The sequence below is a fragment of the Pipistrellus kuhlii genome, unplaced genomic scaffold (assembly GCF_014108245.1).
Source record: "Pipistrellus kuhlii isolate mPipKuh1 unplaced genomic scaffold, mPipKuh1.p scaffold_m20_p_6, whole genome shotgun sequence".
In the NCBI taxonomy this organism is placed as follows: domain Eukaryota; kingdom Metazoa; phylum Chordata; class Mammalia; order Chiroptera; family Vespertilionidae; genus Pipistrellus; species Pipistrellus kuhlii.
In genome coordinates, this window is record NW_023425562.1 from 75776238 (window position 1) to 75794086 (window position 17849).

General features: G+C 53.2%; 1 protein-coding gene across 7 annotated transcripts in view; it reads right to left on the reverse strand.

The window, feature by feature from the left end:
* Positions 1-2096: 2096 nt before the first annotated feature.
* NFATC2 (nuclear factor of activated T cells 2) overlaps positions 2097-17849 on the reverse strand; it is a 152049-nt gene continuing 136296 nt past the window's right edge. For 4 of the 7 annotated variants that reach the window (XM_036418799.2, XM_036418801.2, XM_045574368.1 and 1 more), the window contains exons 10-11: positions 3777-5982; positions 2097-3739 (exon numbers count right to left, since the gene is read on the reverse strand). In XM_036418799.2, the coding sequence (XP_036274692.1) occupies positions 5927-5982 (56 nt within the window). In that variant the 3' untranslated portion in view covers positions 2097-3739; positions 3777-5926. Of the gene's footprint in view, positions 3740-3776; positions 5983-14101; positions 14190-17849 lie in introns of all 7 variants that reach the window. The other 3 variants (XM_036418800.2, XM_036418798.2, XM_036418797.2) reach the window with 2 other exon arrangements.

The window sequence follows — 17849 nt, forward strand, 5'->3', positions numbered from 1 at the left end:
ACTCCAACCAGGATTTGAAAAATGGATAAGCACACATTTTCGACTTGGAACCATCTGGTTAGGAAAATTCAGTACCTATTGTCAGAGCTCTGAATCTTTCCTTCAGATGTAGGGACAAGAGGTACAGCTTTGGTGAGTCTTCAATCTGTTTGCTAACTGATGGCGATTGTATCAATTGTTAATATTTGTTATTAAGCACCTCATGCCTGTGTGAGGGGACTATTCATATCTTCATTTTATATCTGGGGAAACTAAGGCACATGAATTTCATTGTGCTTACCCAGTGTGCTCACATATAAATGGTGAACAGAGGCTTGCTTTTTAAACGGCTGTATCTTTTTTTTTTTAATCCTTGTTTTCTGTTTAAGATGGTTCTGGGTTTCTATGCTGGAAAAGTGGTATAAAGCTTTCAGAAAGCAAGTTAACTTCAAGAAAATCAGTTGCACGCACCTACTGCAAAAACCATAAGGGGCCTGGTGGCCCCTCAGTAACTATGTTTTGTGGGGCTCCTATCTACATAAGCAATTTGAGGCACCCTCAGATTGGTGACTCAGCACCATTCTGGTGGGTCCATCTCCCATGATCCCATGGGGAAACAAGGAAAAGGACTTATGGGCTGGCCACCAGGGGCAGTCTGCTCACCAGGAACCTCTTCTGGGAACCGGTCTGGACCCTTTATGTGTAGGTTCTGGAGCGCTTTGGGGCAGCTGGTTGACCTGGTGCCCTGAAGGGCAGAGTGGGAGCCAGCTGGTCCCAGTCACCAGAGGGCATTTCAAGGTCGGAGCTCCCAGCAGCAGCACCTAGGCATGGCCCTGTGTGTGCGTGGGCCCTCCACCCCAAATGGTAACGCTGGCTGCAGACACTGGGAGGAGGCGTGGAAAGTCCCCGAGGAGGCATTCCAAGAGCAGGGTGAGTGGTCCCTGAGGCAGGGGGCCTAGCCAGGCACCTGCTTGCCTGGAGTCAAAGGGTAGCTCTGAAGAGTGGCATGAAGGTTGAACAACATTGCTAAGACTTAAATAGCAACACCTTCCAAGCCTCTTAGGTGCTGTCCCTATAAGGTAAGGGGGGAGGGCATAGTTGTTGTAAGCCAGCTGGAAAGTTCTAGTACTTGTAATATCTAATTCTGTTTGTGGGTTGATGATAAAGGGTAACCTTTTCGTTTGTTTGTTTGTTTGTTTGTTTATTGAACTTTGGAATTTTGTATGATGTTTAAGCAGAGGTCTGCTTTTGCATTCTGAGGGCCAGCTCGGCCCGTTGGCTGTAAATGCTCTGGGCCCCACTATGGTATGAAGTGTGAAGTGAATGGTTAGACGTTATAAACCTAACTTACCTGGGTGCTCCTTCGAGAGGCCTAGAGACGCTGGCGAGGGCAGGGCTGGAAGGAGCAGGGGGATCTGACAAGTGCAGTGACCACACGGGCCGGTGGCTTCTGCGCCCCAGTGTGAGGTGTGAAGTGAATGGTTCCCACTCCGAGGGCTGAGATGAGGAGTAGACACAGTGTGTGTACCCCCAAAAGGCTCCTTGCTGTATGAACTCAGCACAGAAAGGGGATATGTGAGCAGCCCGTCTCCCCAGAGAAATGAGGCATCAAAGCAGCAGCCTGTGCTTTCAACGGTTTTATTGCTAAGCTATCATGATACAAGCCGTATAAAAATACTTTACAGATAGCAAAAATAAACTACATTACACTGGAGATTAAAAACGTCTTGCATAGGAATGTGATGTATTCAAACTCCTTTAACAGTCGATTTTCAGAACCTACGCCTCCCAGCGGCACCGGCCGGAGAGACTGGGATCGCGAGGAACGCACGAGGACCCTCTCAGCACTCTCTCCCCTCCGAGGGCAGCAGAGGCGAGGGGGTAACTGAGGGCCTAGGGCCTGGTGATGTGTTCCGGATGCTAAGCTCCTCCAACCACAGCCAATCAGAATGCTGGAAGCCCTCCTCTCCTGGAAGCAGCATCATTTGCATCCAGTTCATGCAAACCCTGACAGAGGCAGTGTTCGGCCTTCCTCCCAGCACCAGCACCCCGTCCCGCTCTGGAGGGGCTTGTTCAGAGAGCGCCTCTAGCTCGCCAGCACCAGAGAAGTTTGTTCGTGAACAAACTGAGTTAAGACATTGATGTTGGCTATAGCTTGGGGCACTTGGGAAAGCAGTGGGGAGACGGGGATAGATGCTTGCCATCCCAGCTTCCTTTTTGCTTTCATATGTAGCTGGGATGCAGGAAAACACGGGCATCGGCTGGTGGGGTTCCGTGAGCCTGGATGCCCAAGTCTCACGCTCGGAAGACACCAGGTTAAGGCCTGTCGGGTGCCTGCTAGAGTGCTGTCCTTCCAAGAATGTAAGTTCAGGAAAGCTGATACCCCTGCTTGCCAAGAATGTCACTATCCTATGCTTACTGTAAACAAGAAGCGAGCAGTTGTGAATGGGGTCCCGGACATTCTTTCAACATTGAACAACAGGAAGCACTTGGGAAGTGTCTGTTGACACGAAAATAAACAAATCCTGCCTCGCTTTCGTCCAGAGTGACAATCGGAACGCACCGGCTTCCGATCTGTCAACGGGACGGCCGCCACCTCGGCCGAGGCTGCTTTCCAGAAGGATGGCAGCAGGAAAAGCTCTCCAGGGCTTCCCAGCTCTTAGGAGGAACCAAGGCATTCATCAGGGGCCGTGTCTGCGCTGGGAAACTCCGAGTGCCCGCCCTCTGCATCACGTGAGTGGGGTATCTACCAGGATTCAGTCAGCTCTGTAAACATTAGGTTGCGCTTACATTTCTGTGAACACGGATGCTTCTGGAATCCCATTACAGTGCAGGCAGGTGTTTTAGACCATCTACTTACTGAGGGATCGAAACACTTGACAGGACAGTTCTCGGTGACAAGATCGAGGCTCAGAGCTGAAGTCAGGCAACATTGGTCTCAAGCAAGATCCGTGGTTCCTTCTGCCACAGAGCCACTCCCCCTTTCTCCGGAGATGCTTCTGTCTGGGAGACAGGTGACTGACAGGCTCTGAGGTGGGGTTTTGTCTTTTTTCCTGGAATGATTTAACACCTTTTCAAGAATACATCATTTCTCTTGGGGGGAGGGGGGGACAGGGATCAACATAGATGTTAAAAGATATACTGGAAAAAGACTTCTGACCATTTATAAATATTCTTCTAATTCCAACTGGGGTGCACTATGTTGAGGACAGATAAAAAGCATAAAAATACAGATAAGAAAATAAAATTTAATAACATATGATTTTGGATCGCTATTATATATTACCAAGCAGCAGAATTTTTCTACAATGCGGGTAGATGGCAAACGTCGGAGATAGACTACATTCAGCAACACTGCAGGTTTCCGCCGGAAGTGCTACCTGTCCCACTGACCATGGAAGAGGCAGGTGCACACCTCCACCTAACTGAGGTCCTTCCAGCACACATGCCACACACACACACCTTCACCATGTAGACGTCTCCGCCTTCTGCTCCTCCTAGAGGACCTGCTGGCCTCTTCCCATCCTGAAGACAGTTCGTGAGCAATTCCTCTTGGCAAAATTTCCTCCGGCGTCTGTGACGGACAGAACTTTCTCCACAGCTGTCAGTTCCTCACAGCATGATTGCATGCCTATTTGTGTCTCAAAATGAACGTCCTTGCTTCTCTCTCCTTTGCTTTTTTTGGGATCGTTGTGTTATGGAAATGCTTCCTATAATATCCAGCTAAGATGTCTTAGAAAAAGAGAGTTTCTCTCTCTCTCTCTCTCTCTCTCTCTCTCTCTCTCTCTCTCTCTCACACACACACACACACACACACACACACACACACACACACACACACGTATATACAGGGGTCAGAACTCACAGGAGGCCCTTGTCACTAACATGGTTAGGAGAAGGATGGAAAATGCATTAGTCCTTTTTGCACCTCATGCACAGGGAAGCCGAGCGAGCGGCTTTGCTACAATGGCAGGAAGGCACTTGGGTGAAACATTCAGAGAGCCGAGGAAAGGCCAAATTTCCTCATGTGCAAAAGAAGTGGCTCCTGGCCAGGTCAGCGGGAGCGCGTCCCTCGCTGCACCCATGAGCTCTTCCCCGGGGAAGTCGGTGATGCTGGAGAGAAAGGTCTTTGGGTAGAGCTGCTTGTGGAAGGATCTGTCTATTGGGAAGAATTCTGCATCCCCGAAGCTTTTGGCAGTGGTTGCCTTCTTACGGGCATTCTGTCTGTCTAAAAGGATTTCTGCTAAACTTTGTGCTTGGGTGGACGGGGGCGTGGGCCTCTGTCATTGGGGTGAAAGGTCATTTTGAGCAAAAGGTCATAGACAGGAGAGTGCAAAGGCCCACCCTGGGCATTCTGTCCTCTCTCCGGGGCACCGAACACACCAAGTCCTGCACCCTTGGCCCGGCTCTCAGGGAGGTTTGACCTCTGAGCAACCCTGATGGGAAAGCCAGCACTCAGAAAGCCCACAGGGACTCTCCACTGCAGTGAGTCCCTCCATCCAGCAGACGTGCTCAGAAATCTCTGAAGGCACGGCCTCTCCCAGAGCGCCAGGCATACACTCACTGCCAGGGAAGCCGCTGAAAGGCTAGGGGTGTCTGCAGTAAATGCAAACAAAACACATCTTTGCGACAAAAACTCACCTGCCAAGAACTTTGAGAGTTTTGTTGGCAAAATTGCACCGAAGGAGGGAGGTTCTGGGGGACCCTGGATGTGCTCAGTGGAGAAAAGCGAGGGGGCGGGGACACACATAGCTAGGGGAGCCCTGTGCTGGAGGAGGCAGCTGTGCAGAAAGGTCTTTGGGGCCGAGCAGGCCTTTCAATAGGTTCCAGTTAAAATAACCAATGACCTTTAGGGCCAGATCCTGAGCTGGAGTGTCCCACTTAGAGTCTAGGCCAGAAAGAGGGAACTCGGCCCCTTTTCCCTGCTGGGGGTGCCCACTCAGGGGAACCCTCAGGCCTGCCAATTGCCTCTTCACAACCACTTCACAAAAATGCCTGTGCAAAAATGCCTGTGCTTTTTTTTTTTTTTGGGGGGGGGGGGGGCGGGGGAGTCGGGGAATTGCTTTTGCCCTGTGCCATTCCTTCTGAAATTGCAATGCTCATGCGTGGGATTCTCTGAACGCCTTGCCGGGAGAGCACTCTGGCTGTTGGGAAGAAAGCACGCGGGAACGTCGCAGAGCCTTTAGGCCGTGGCTGCAGCCAGGGCGCTCACTCTGCAGCGAGTACTAGGCCGCGCTGTGGAGTGGGAGCTGCTGGCCAGGGCGGGTCCACCTCCAGCCACCGTGGCCGGCCATATGAAGCAGGGAAAAAGCATACGTGTCCTAACTTAACTCCAAGAAGTTCTAACAGGGGATCTTGCAGGGGCCAGGCCAGTTTTGCTTCTGGATGAGAATTTAGGAATAAGTGTTAGCCGTGGCCCCACCGGGGCACGCCCCGGTGGCCCGAAGGATGACGGCTGGCTTCTCCGATCCCTCAGCCTGCGAGCTGGACTCTTGGGCTGCATTCCTTTGCCCGCTCGGTTTGGGAACTCCTGTCCCCCGGGAGGTGCGGGCTGGGGACATGAGCAGAGACGGGGGTTTAACCACAGGGCCGCGTCTTCCGTCCCCCACCAGCCATGCCATGAGCTCGTCACCGGCTCTCAGGTGTGGCCCGGCGTGCTGTCTTGATCAGAATTTGGTTTTGTTCAGCAGGCACTTAGGTTTGGACGGGACACCATTAAAGTCCACCGAGATGCTCTTTGGGATTTAAGACAGAAAATATATATCAAAAGGCAGAGGGTCCTCGCTGTGTTTGCAGAGAGAGGTGGCGAGCTCCTGACGAGGCGGCTGTCTGCCAGGAAGAGCGCTGCCCGCTGGGACTCCGGGCAGGCAGGGCCCGCCAGGAAGACGGGAGGGGCGAGGAGGGCTCCGAGGGGACGGGTTCGAAGGTGTCTTGCTAATGACTGCTTCTACGTCTGATTTCTGGTGGGCGGTCCTGAAAACTCCTTCCTGATGATTTCGTTAACTACAAAAGAAAAGAGAGAGAGTGAGGGTGAGTGAGAGGCACCAAAAACACAGATCACAGTCACTTTCTAAAGCCAAAAACAATCGGCTTTTTAAAAAAACAAAAAAAAAAAACCCCACATTTTTGTTCTCTGCAGTAACATGTTTGAGTTTTTAGCATAAGAAATGCCTTCCTATGGATTTGTTGGGGAAAGTTGTCTAAATGGTAACTTTTAAAAAAAAATCACGGCAGAAATGGAGCTGGCCCTTGTAGCAGGTTTTCCGTAAGTTTCTCTCCTTCTGACTTTTAATTTTTGTCTTTTAAAAAATATTTTTATTGATTTCAGAGAGGAAGGGAGAGGGAGAGAGCAATAGAAACATTAATAATGAGAGAAAATCATTGATCGGCTGCCTCCTGCATGCCTCACACTTGGGATCAAACCTGCACCCCAGCCATGTGCCCTGACTGGGAATCGAACCATAGGTTGATGCTCAAGCACTGGACCTTGTTCATATTTGTATTTAATGCACTGCAGGCTCTCTATTGCATACCAAACTCCTTCTATTGTTATGACATCCAGAAAATACCTATTACATGGCTGAAACACATTTCCTTGACCCACAGCATGTACAGCTCCCAAAAGAGGCCTTTAAAAGGGTGGTGGGGGGACACCACAGACAAAGACTGGCCACTAATACTATTTAATAAAAGAGTAATATGCAAATTGACCATCACTCAACACACAAGATGGCCTCCACAAGATGGCCAGCAGGGAAGAGCAGTTGGGAGGGACCAGGCCTGCAAGGGAGGGCAGTTGTGGGCAATCAGGCCAGCAGGGGAGGGCAGTTGGGAGGGACTCAGGCCTGTAGGGGAGAGCAGTTCGGGGGGTGGGGGGGAAACCAGGCCTGCAGGGGAGGGCAGTTAGGGGCAAACAGGCTGGAAGGGGAGTGGATAGGGGGTGATCAGGCTGGCAGGCAGAAGCAGTGAGGGGCAATCAGGAAGGCAGGCAGGCGAGCAGTTGGGAGCCAGCAGTCCTGGATTGTGAGAGGGATGTCCAACTGCCCGTTTAGGATTGGGCCTAAAGGGGCAGTTGGACATCCCTTGAGGGGTCCCAGATTGGAGAGGGTGCAGGCTGGGTTGAGGGACAAAACCCCCGTGCACGAATTTCGTGCACTGGCCCCATTAAACATCTCTATTTCAGCACAACCAGGAACCCGCCCCACATGGCAAGTCTTCTCAGGTAGAAGGTGGCCTCTCTCTCCAGGACACAGGCACCAGCTCTCTCCTCTCCCGTTTGGGCCACTTATCGAGGACGCTGGTTCCTAGAATCCAGGTAATGAGGTCTTAGAACAGTGGCCCTTGTGAAAAGCTCCCTTTTACATCCTTGGAAAGAAGACCCTGCCATCAACGCGACCGACACAGGGTGTGCGCCTGCCCCAAGGGGTGTGCACACCTTCGGGTTGGCAGTTGAGCGGTCCCCTCAAAGGGACATGGACCTCCCTCTCCTTGTTCTGACGCTGCCTCCTTCCCACCGCCGCCTCCTATTTCTCTTCTCATCGTAGCCTTGCCTACAGTTAGAGACCGACAATTCGAAGTCAGGGTTCACTGTGGAGATTTGCTCACAGTCTCTCCCTGTTCAAGCTGGGTCCTCCTAGGTCCGGAGTGCCTTTCCCAGGAAGACCCCTGCCCGGATGAGTTTGCAACCCCCGAAATAAGAGGAGGGCGCGAGTAAACTGCTTTAGAGCTGGACAGGTCAGGCGAGGCGAGGCTCCCTCACAAAACTGGCTGCCATGTGACTTTACCTCCCTGTGCCTCGGTTTTCTCCTCTGCAAAGTAGGGATCATAACAGTGAGTGCCCTTTGGGGTGAATGCAAGGCGCGATGGACGTACAAACTCCTTGCACCTGCCTGGGGAAGGGGGTTCTGTCGCCGGTGGCTGCGATGGTTAGCGATACCCCCGCACTGTGTGGTGCACGCTGGGCTCATGCTTTCTTTCGCACCAGCAGCCAGTCTGGCACAGCTCGCTGTTCTTCAGAGGGATGCCTGCCGAGAGCACGTCTTGCCTCTGCCACTCCCCATTTGCTGAACCCTGCCTGAGTGATGGAAGTACTTTGTGCCTCAGTTTCCCCATCTGTAAACTTTATATAAAAATGTTACCTTCTAAGGTTGTTGAGGAGCTTGGATGCGATGATGCAACTGACAGTTACCTCAGTGGCCAGTGTCTAGCAGGTATTGGTTTGTAGAGAAGTACGTATGTATGTGACATGCATGTTCATATCTGAATATGACACATGTATGTTAGTGCCTGCAAATGTATGTTAGAATAGCAAGCATTTCCAGTGTGGAAGGGGATCCGTGAGTGGGCACTCAGAGGATGAATGGACAGATTCAGCTAACCAGCATCCATTAGGCACCTACTATGGGCCAGGTACCAGGGGAATTCTGGGAGCCCTACCCCAGGCACCAATGGCGAATGGCTGCCCTAGCCCCACCCCTCGAGAGCCCTGCGGGGCCTGGTGAACCAAGGCCTTTGTGAGGCCCCGAGAAAGCTGGGTGCCAGGGGGAGGGGGGTGGGGGGGGGTGCGGGGTCAGCGAAGCTTTTCAAAGCCCGGATTCTGAAGGGCTTCCTGTTTTCTCAACCTAGGAAATGAGAGGAGTCGATCCTCAGCGGAAACTTTCCACCGCCTTGGCTTCTAAAAATAGCTGGTGGGCAGAGCCGCTGGCATCAGGGCACTCCACAGGCCGGTTCCCTGGTCAGACCTGGGGCTTGGGGGGGGCCAGGACAGGGGTGGACGCTGGGACACAAGCCGCTTTCCCTCCTGCTGGCTGCGAGCCACTCTCAGGTAGAAGCCCAGCAGCCTCTGGACCGCGCAGGAGCCGGTGCACTTACTGCGACGGCCCGCCCTCGGGGGTAGGAGGTGGCCAGGCAGTAAGGCCCACCAAACCCCACGAAACCTCCCGGGAGAGGAACCCTCTCTTCCTGAAACCTCAGAGGGTCTGCATGACCACTTCATCCCGACTCTGTCTTGGCGCAGGGAAGAGAGGCAGGGAGATGCACTGCCCTTCGCCTCCCTTCCATGGTGTCCGCCTGGCATCCCTCCCTTTGTCTTTCCCAGCTCTTGTCCTTGGGGAGGCTGGGGGTTCCCCTCTCAGCCCTGCTGTCCCCTCATTCGTGCATCCTTAGCCTCACTCCCTTGCTCGGAACTTGTCCTTGCACTTCAGGCCTCCCTTCTCCTAGAACCCTGCTCCGAGCCTGGCCTCCCCCTGCTTCCCTGCAGCCCCATGACCTGGCCCTGCCGCCCTCCCCCGCCTGCATGGCAACCACACCAGCTTCCTGGGCCCTGCGCTCCGTCGTGCCCAGCTCCTGCCCCAGCCTCTGCTTTTCCTCCTCTCTTCATTCAGGGCTCTGGGTGGTCTCTTCCAGGAGCCTGCCCTGGGGGTGATGCTCAGTGCCCCTCCCCATTGTGGGGTCCCCTCGGCTCCTCTGAGGACCGGTTCCCGGGAATTCTCTGGTGCTTTGTTTATGTTCTTACCCCCACCCCACGTACCCAGCTCTCTAACAGTCCTCCTTCCATAGGAAGTGCTCGCTAACATGTTTAATGAATGAGAATAATGACACTTAGACAGGGGTTACATAGCCCCAGCTCACCCCGGGCTTTGCTCCCAGGCCTGACTCGGAGGCCTGAGCGCTGAACCATTCCCTATGCCGATGCCATCAATGAGTGTTCTGAGCATCTACCCTAGGCCAGCCTCTCCTCCATGTCTTCCAAAATTGACTACGTGCAGGTCTACAACTAGCCTCTTCCCTTCTTCAAATCCTAGCTTCCCCCTGCCTGTCCCCACAGGCCATCACGCCCCCACCACGGGGCCCTCACTCCCTCCTGAAGCAAGTACAGTTGACCTTTGAACAACACGGGGCTTAGCAGCGACCCCCTGCGCAGGTGGAAAATCCACATGGAACTTTTGACTCCCCAAAATTAACTTCAATAGCCTTACTGAAAAACATAGTCAACACAATTTGTAAGCTATATTATGTACTTTATTCTTCCCATAAACTAAGCCAGAGGGGGAAATATTGGAAAATCATAAGGAAGAGAAAAACACATTTGCAGTATCTATTGAAAAGAATCCATGGATAAGTAGATCCACAGAGTTCAAACCCATGCTGTTCAAGGATCAACTGTACTGAATTCTCCTCTGCCAGGTTATTGGAGTCACCTGTGTCCTCACTACCATGGACAGCACCATGCACACAGCAGGTGCCTACTGCATGTATCTTAGCCCACCACAAGAACTCCATATCAGCAGCCTGGGTTGCTTTTTCTAGGGAAGCTGATTTTCCTTTGTCATCCGATTGACAAAGCATTTTCCCTACAAAAGAAGAGAATCCATTCATACTGATTGAGGGTGAACTGTGTGCCAGGCACGGTTCTAAGGGCTAAATTATTTCTCACACCAAACCTAGTACTAGAATATGCTTGCTTTATGGGTGGGGAAACAGAGACAGCAGGAGAGGGGGTCAGGGTCAGAACCCAGGACTCATCTCACAAACAGGGACACTACATGGCTGGTGGTACAGAGACCGTGCTATTAAGCTCAGCAATCGTCACCCTTCTTACAGCCCTGGAGGCCTCAAGTGGCTTTTGTGTGAGTCACCAGCAGAGAAAGTCATGAGCCGGGCGGTTAAGGTGGTCACTGAGCCTCACTTTCTCAGAACAGAATTGAGGCCAGCGGTGCTGGGTCGGCCACAAGCACCCCTGACCTTTTATCAGCTTAGAGGCACCGTAATGAGAACACCGATGAGGAACAGGTCTACCCCCGCAGGGCGATCGCTAAGCCTGACCCTAAGGCCAAAGCCAGAAAGGAGAAGACGGACAGATGTAAGTACATCAAAGTTACACACTCTTCAAAATTCCAAATGTTTTCAATGGGTGACCAAAAGTCATTCATATATACAGAGGTATTCCAAGTCAACAAGAAATTAGAATTCTAATATATGCTGTAGACTAGGGGTGTCAAACTCAATCAGAGAAGGGGCCAAAATCTAAAATCCAGCCTAAATCGCGGGCCGAATGGTTTACTGAACAGTCATAAACTGTCATTGTGATGGAAACGCAGCGGAGTGCAGTGATGACAGCGCGGTGCGGGCCACATTGCAAGGCCTGGCGGGACGGATTTGGCCCGCGGGCCTTGTGTTTGACACATGTGCTGTAGACAGAAGGAGAATATCAAAGGGGTCACTAAACTCTTCCTGTACAGGGCCGGATAGAAACATTTTCAGGGATGACAATAGCCCCTTAATCCCTCAGCTCAGTGGCTGGAGCAGGAGAGCAGCCCTAGCCCTAGACAGTATGTGAGCAAATGGGCATAGCTGTGTGCCAATAAAACTTTATTTACCAAAATGGGCCGGGAACCAGATTTGGCCTGCGATGTAGTTCAATGACCCCTTATATATACCAGTGGTCTGCAAACTGCGGCTCTCGAGCCACATGTGGCTCTTTTGGCCCCTTGAGTGTGGCTCTCCCACAAAATACCACGGCCTGGGCGAATCTCTTTTGAAGAAGTGGCGTTAGAAGAAGTTTAAGTTTAAAAAATTCGGTTCGCAAAAGAAATTTCAATCGTTGTCCTGTTGTTATTGGCTCTGTTGACAAATGAGTTTGCCGACCACTGGCATCTCCCAATGGCAAAGAAGAAAAGGAAAACCCAGTGTTTTCTTCACCTACTTTTGGAGGGTTGGGGGAAGGCGGGCAATGTGGGGAAGTCAATATCTCTTCCTGGTTTTGTGCATCAAGCAATTCTGGGGTGATTTAGGGCTACATTTGTAAAAACAGAATTGATTGCTGGGAGTATCTCACGCTGCCCCGGGAATTTTCTGGCGCGCTGGGAGGCCCAGACAGATGTATGCGACAGCCCTCTAGCTGAGCCGAGGCTCTCACACGTGGGCTTGCAGGGAATGGCTGCGCAGGGCTGCACACACAAAACCACACGCACGTACTCTTCTGTAGGACCAAGGAGACTTTCGAGGCCTTTTCCCCCGAACTGCTGACTTTGGAACTTAATCCCCTGAGAAAAAAGCAACAGGAAGGGAGTGGACAGACCCCATCCTGCCTCTCTCCCAAACCTCAAGCATGCTTTCTGAACTTCGATTAGACCACGTGAGCGCCCACGAGAACCTGGGGCCAGCAGCAAGGGCTGTGGCCAGAAAGACACTCGAGCTTGGGAGGGAATTGAGGCGGCTGCACGCTCTGGGCCAAATGGGAGAGTCTGAGAGCCAACATGGGTGCAAAGGCCTGCCCGCTGCCCTCCGCCTGCAGCGCCCTGCTGGATTCGGTCCCCAGACCCACCCATGGGGCAAGATGAGGGGGTGGGACACGGCACAGGAAATGCCCGCTGGGTGCTTCTGCCTCTTGCTCCAGCTGCTCGTGGGGAAAGCTGCTCTGGAGGTAAATGCAAGCTCTAGGCCGTGTCCCCCAGGAGCAGGTGGAAAGGTCCTGGGCTCTTCTCCTGCAACTTTGGTTTCACAAGTAAAACGCTCTGTTTTCTCCCAGCCCCTCGGCTGCTCTGATACACCTGGGAACGTGGCTTTCTGGAGGGGCTAGACCAGTGGCTGGCAAACTCATTAGTCAACAGAGCCAAATGTCAACAGTACAACAACTGACATTTCTTTGGAGAGCCAATTTTTTAAAACTTCTTCTAATACCACTTCTTCAAAATAGACTCGCCCAGGCCGTGGTATTTTGTGGAAGAGCCACACTCAAGGGGCCAAAGAGCTGCATGTGGCTCGAGAGCCACAGTTTGCTGACCACAGGGCTAGACGTTTGAGGCTCAGGGAAAAGGACAAACCCCTCGGTGAGCTGTGGTGGGGTCTGAGCAGGAGTTCCCTCTGAGGCCAAGTCCCCGGCCACTGTGGGTCAGAAGCACTGCCAAGCTCTAACCAGGGAGGGAGGGCCGCTTCTGACCCCTCCAGGAGCTATCCTCTCGGCACTGCAGTTCCATTTGTCATCCTGACTCCTCCTTGGGGAGCCTGCACCTGGTGGGGACCCAGCAATGGGCACTGGGGGTGGCACTGCTGCCTCTGCCTGTCGGCAGTGTTGGGTGGTCACGGCTGAGAAGGTGCCCCTCCTGACTCGGAGCTCACGCTGCCTGTGGGAGGCGGCGTCGAAGTGGTCCCACCCTCTGGGGAGCAGGGGCCTGGGCTGTCACTGTGTGTGCTATTAAGCATGGCATCTGAGGGCTGTTCTGTGTTTTCAGTCCCACTGGCATGAGGCCTTCTGGGTCTGTCCTGTGAGGTATGAACCACTGACCAAGGACCATTCAAAGGACACAGCCCGGTGGTGACCGGGAGAGGTCCAGAGACACGGAAACTCCAGTGCTGAGGCGCTGGCTTCGGTGCACGCTTGCCAGGTGCTGGGCACCTCGCTGGGTCTGACCAGAACGGGCCGAGGTGACGTCTCAGCTGGAAGCTGAGGCACAGAGCCGTAAAGCAACCTCCTTAGGGTCCCGCACGAACCACGCCCACAGAGCCACCTGCATCGTAAAGTGTCAGCTGCCAGGCTCTCTGCAGGCCCAGGACCCAAAGCCGACTGAGGTGGATCTACAGCTTAAAGCTCAATGAGGGGCTGTGTGGGCTCAGTGGGGACACCGAGCAGCCACTTAAGCTGATGAAGACTGGGGTGGGGGAGGGCAAGCATGGTAAGAGAGTAGTTGCCTGGGTTTTCTTATCTACCTGCCCTCTCTCTTTTCCCCCGAAGAACGTCCCACCGCTGACGGAGAGCCTGCCTAAGTGCATCCACCAAGCAAAGTAGACGAAAACCAAAAAGAGGTAGCAGAATTTTCACATGGGAGCATGACAAAGCTGCAATCCCCTGGGAAGGGTGATGGGAGCCCTGGGAGAGCATGCAAATTCCCAGAGCCCCACCCCCTCCTGCCCGCCCCAACCTTGAGCTCCAGCCTCACAGACCCAGAGCATCCCAGGGGCGTCCCCCAGGGGGATTCCCCCCTTACAAAGTGGAGGGGCCCAGCCTCTGAGAGCAGGAAATGGTGTCTGTGAGGATGGACTTCAGGTTGTAAAGTTTTCTTTAATTCAAGTTAAGGGAAAACACAGCTGGAAAACAAAAGGAGAGGCAGAAGATATGAATTACCTTTAAGTTTGATTTCTCGGATCAAAGATCACAGTCATTCTGTTTCATAATATGTTTTGTATCCAGCTAAGGTTTGTGTCTATCAGCTCTGAAAGAGATTTGCAAAACCATTTTTGAGAAGAAGAATCAACGTCATCTTCGACCTCTATTATGCTTGCAACTCATGCTCATATCAGTCATTTAATGAGTATCTCATTAAAACCAGGGCCGCGTGGGACCCAGGACAGGACGTAACCCTCTGCTCAAATCCGGTGTCATCTTAACCTTGGCGCCAGAATTAACCCCAAACCAGGGCAGCCATCACTGACATGAGGGACTTTGTGCAAAGAAGTGGGGAGATGGAAGTGCAGCAGCAGATTAAGGAGATGTCCTGGTTTGATGGTTTAAGCGAGACAAAACCACCGTGCTGCTCTTTATGGCCAACGAATGCGTTGCAACTTTAGCAGCTAACTTCTGCTGCAGAGAATGTCAGAATTTCATGAGGGATCTGCTCCCATGAGACCCTTCTTCAGGCTTTAAGTGGACCCTGCTTTGTTCTTAGTGGTGATCCCACCTCAGTGGGCATGCAAATTCCTAAGAATTCAGATTTTCTTCCTGTTGCATTGGTTGGCAATTTTTTTAAAAAGCAACTTATTCTTATGGCCCTGCCCCATCAAAGCACCGAAGGCCCTTAAAAAGGAGCCTTGAGCTGTCAACTTTACAAACCATTCCGTTATGTCACATTTTCTCTTCATTTTAAAACCACAGTAAACTCCCCTCTGCGGCAGTGGAATGCCTACGGGTTTCAAACATGTATTCTCTCCGTCCCCTCTCAGTGGCCACAGGAGAAGGCCAGGGCCCGTTTTGACTCCCTGGCTGAGAAAGAGCTTGAGATGCATTTCCCCCAGGGAGGGATCCCGCTGTTGCTAGATGCCTGATTCCTAGCGTCATGAGCTAAACCCGATGTTCTCTCCAGGAGAGGCACTCGCTGAGATCTGAAGCTCACCGTCAAGGCACTGAGCACTCAGCTCCCACAGGTCGGGCTCCCATAGGTTGGTTTGGGGTTCAGCGCAGGTGGCCACAGCCCAGGACAAAATAACCATCTCCCCGCCCCCACTCCTCAGTACGGCCCAGGCATCTCAGGCCCTCTCCTGAAGCAGAGAGGCCCACTTGCCAAAATCTCAGGTGCCTGTCGCAGCTCCTCACTGTCCTTCCCCTACCTCTGCTCCACCCTGGCTTGTCCGAAACCCATCATTCAGCGCCTTAAAATATCAACCATATCCTAACAGCGGCCAAATCCATGTCTTCTAGCCCAGACCTCACACCTGAACTTCAGATTTAGACACCTCACTGCCCACTGGGCCTCTCAAATATGACCGAAACCAAACTCTGACTCACTCCCACCTCCATGTCCCCCCTTACTCTCCCTCCCCCCAGGAAAAGAGCCCTGCTCTGCTTGTCCCCATTATAGGAAACGCACTCCCTACTTGCGGTTGTTCAGGCCAGTTTTGGTCACAGCCCACATCCCCTCCATATTCACATGCTTCTGGATCTGCCCCTCAGAATAGATTGGGAAATTAAAACCTCCGGTGTCCACACGACACGAGCCCCTCGCCCGTCTCCCCTTCTCTGCCACACAGCAGGGTGGACCCCACTGGAGCTCAAGGTGGCGCGTTTGGCTCCACTGTTACTCCGAGAAAATCATCCCCACGGTGCTGTCATGGCCAAGGTATGTTCGCTTTGTCCACATGTACCCATTCAGGCAGCACGGAGCAGGTGCCAGGGGCCGGTCACACCCTGGGAGCAGGGATTCGATCCCAGGTTTCCGGAACCCCAGGGACTGGGCTCTCCGCACAGCTGGCCAGTACACGGGGTCTCTGAGGGGGGAAGTCTCAGAGGCTGGCCCCATGAAGCCGAGCCTACGCTGTCTCCATTCCCCACCCCTCTGCACCGGAGTTCAGAGAATTTACAAAGCTTCAAATTGGCCAACGAATGCGGCTAGCTTCTGCTGCAGAGAATGTCAGCGGTGTCTGTGGCCTTTTGGGGTGCAGCTTCCTGTTTAGTCATGCAGTTTCACTCTTTAATTGTCTGTCTCTCAGGGGAAGACAAAGCCACCAGAGCCAGAGAAAGGGCCCCTTTTAATTCAACTAAGACCCAAAAGTCAACTGAAGACCCAAACCACCAGCCATCCTCCCTCATAGGTGGGGTTGGTAGGATGGTGCCCATTTCTCAGGTCAACTTGCGGAGGCAGAGAAAGATGGAGCGGCTTGGCCATGAGCAGCCTCCCGGCACTGCAGAGCCGAGATCAGGCCCCAGCTCCACGTGCGCCCCCACCCCCCGTGTTTGAGGTACCGTATGCCCCCTGGGTGACAACCACAAACCCTCCCTGAGACAGGGAGGGAGGCCTCTGGCTCTAGAACTGCTGCCCCATTCTGTGGTGCTTCGAGAAGCTGAAGGCCTACAGAGTGAAGCTGTGCTTTTCCAACCCCAGGCCTAACCCTTGGGCTCATCCAGTGAGTCTCAGGGATTAATTTGGGGTACAGGTGGGAAGAGGTTCCCTGATCAATCAACACTGATAACCAGCATGAAAGCATAAGAAACACAGACCCGAGAACCTGCCACCTTGACTGATTCTACAAGCAGCTGGCAGCCGATGAGAACACAGACGCGGGTGCAGTTAGAGGGAAGAGGCCCGGGTGCATCTGTGTCAGGGAGCTGATGGGGGTCAGACTCGGCTCAGGTGCGCTCCGCCAGATGGTCCTCCAGTGAAAACCAGTCCCGACCAGTTCAGAACATGCTACCGTCTCTTCCCCGGCCCACTTCCTCCATAATCACACAGCGGCTCAGATCAAGGGAGAAACCATTTGGACTCTCTCCAAGCCACACCGCCCTGCGAGGAAGCACTGGCCAACTGTGTAAGCACAGACGGGAGCCAAGCCTGCCCTGTGCCCGGGCCTTTTCTCCGCTTCAGCACAATTTCTCCTGATCGCACGCAGCGACGCTGCACCCCTCCGGCCAGGCCAGCGCACGGCGCTCAGGCGGCAGCACAGGCAGGAGCGCGTTCTGCACACACACCGCTGCTTCCTGTGCTCCAGCCATCGCTCCAGGCCTCGACCCAAAACCTCCGCCGAGAGGCCTCAGCCGCAAGCACAGTGCTGCACAGAGGGGCTTTTTTTTTTTTTTTTTTTTTTTTTTTTTAACCAGAAACAAAAGAAAAGCACTTGTTACTGCATCCAGTTGCCATTCTGGAAAGCAGCAGCGATCCAAACCCACAGAGTGGCCTGCGACCACAAAATGAGATGATAAAATAAATACCTAATTGTTGGGAAGCCGTCTCTCTCTCTGGGGGTTGGAGGAACGGGCCGAGTGTGTGTTCTGACATTTGAGTTTACTTCTCTCTGCTCAGGCGGGACGGATGGCACGGAGGCGGAGGAGGGCAGCGGGCCGGCCAGGTGGGAGCTGGGGCAGCGGGAAGCGCTTCCCTCCAGAGCCGCTGCCTCCGAGCCCCAGCGTCACTCACCACGTCCCTGTGGCCTCTGGGAGGAGGTCAGCCCCACCTGCTCTGCTCAGGAGACCTTCCCTTCGAAAACCACCTTCCTTACAAGCTGACGCGTGGCAAGGGTTTTCTGGACGTTGACTGAATCTTCCAGCCCAGCCTCACTGCACCCTCCCATAAATTCACCTTCCAGGTCATTCTGTGCCCTTCCACGTATGTCCCGACCAGCTCAAGGCACAACCACACACTTCCTAAGGCCACGTGGGAGGCAGC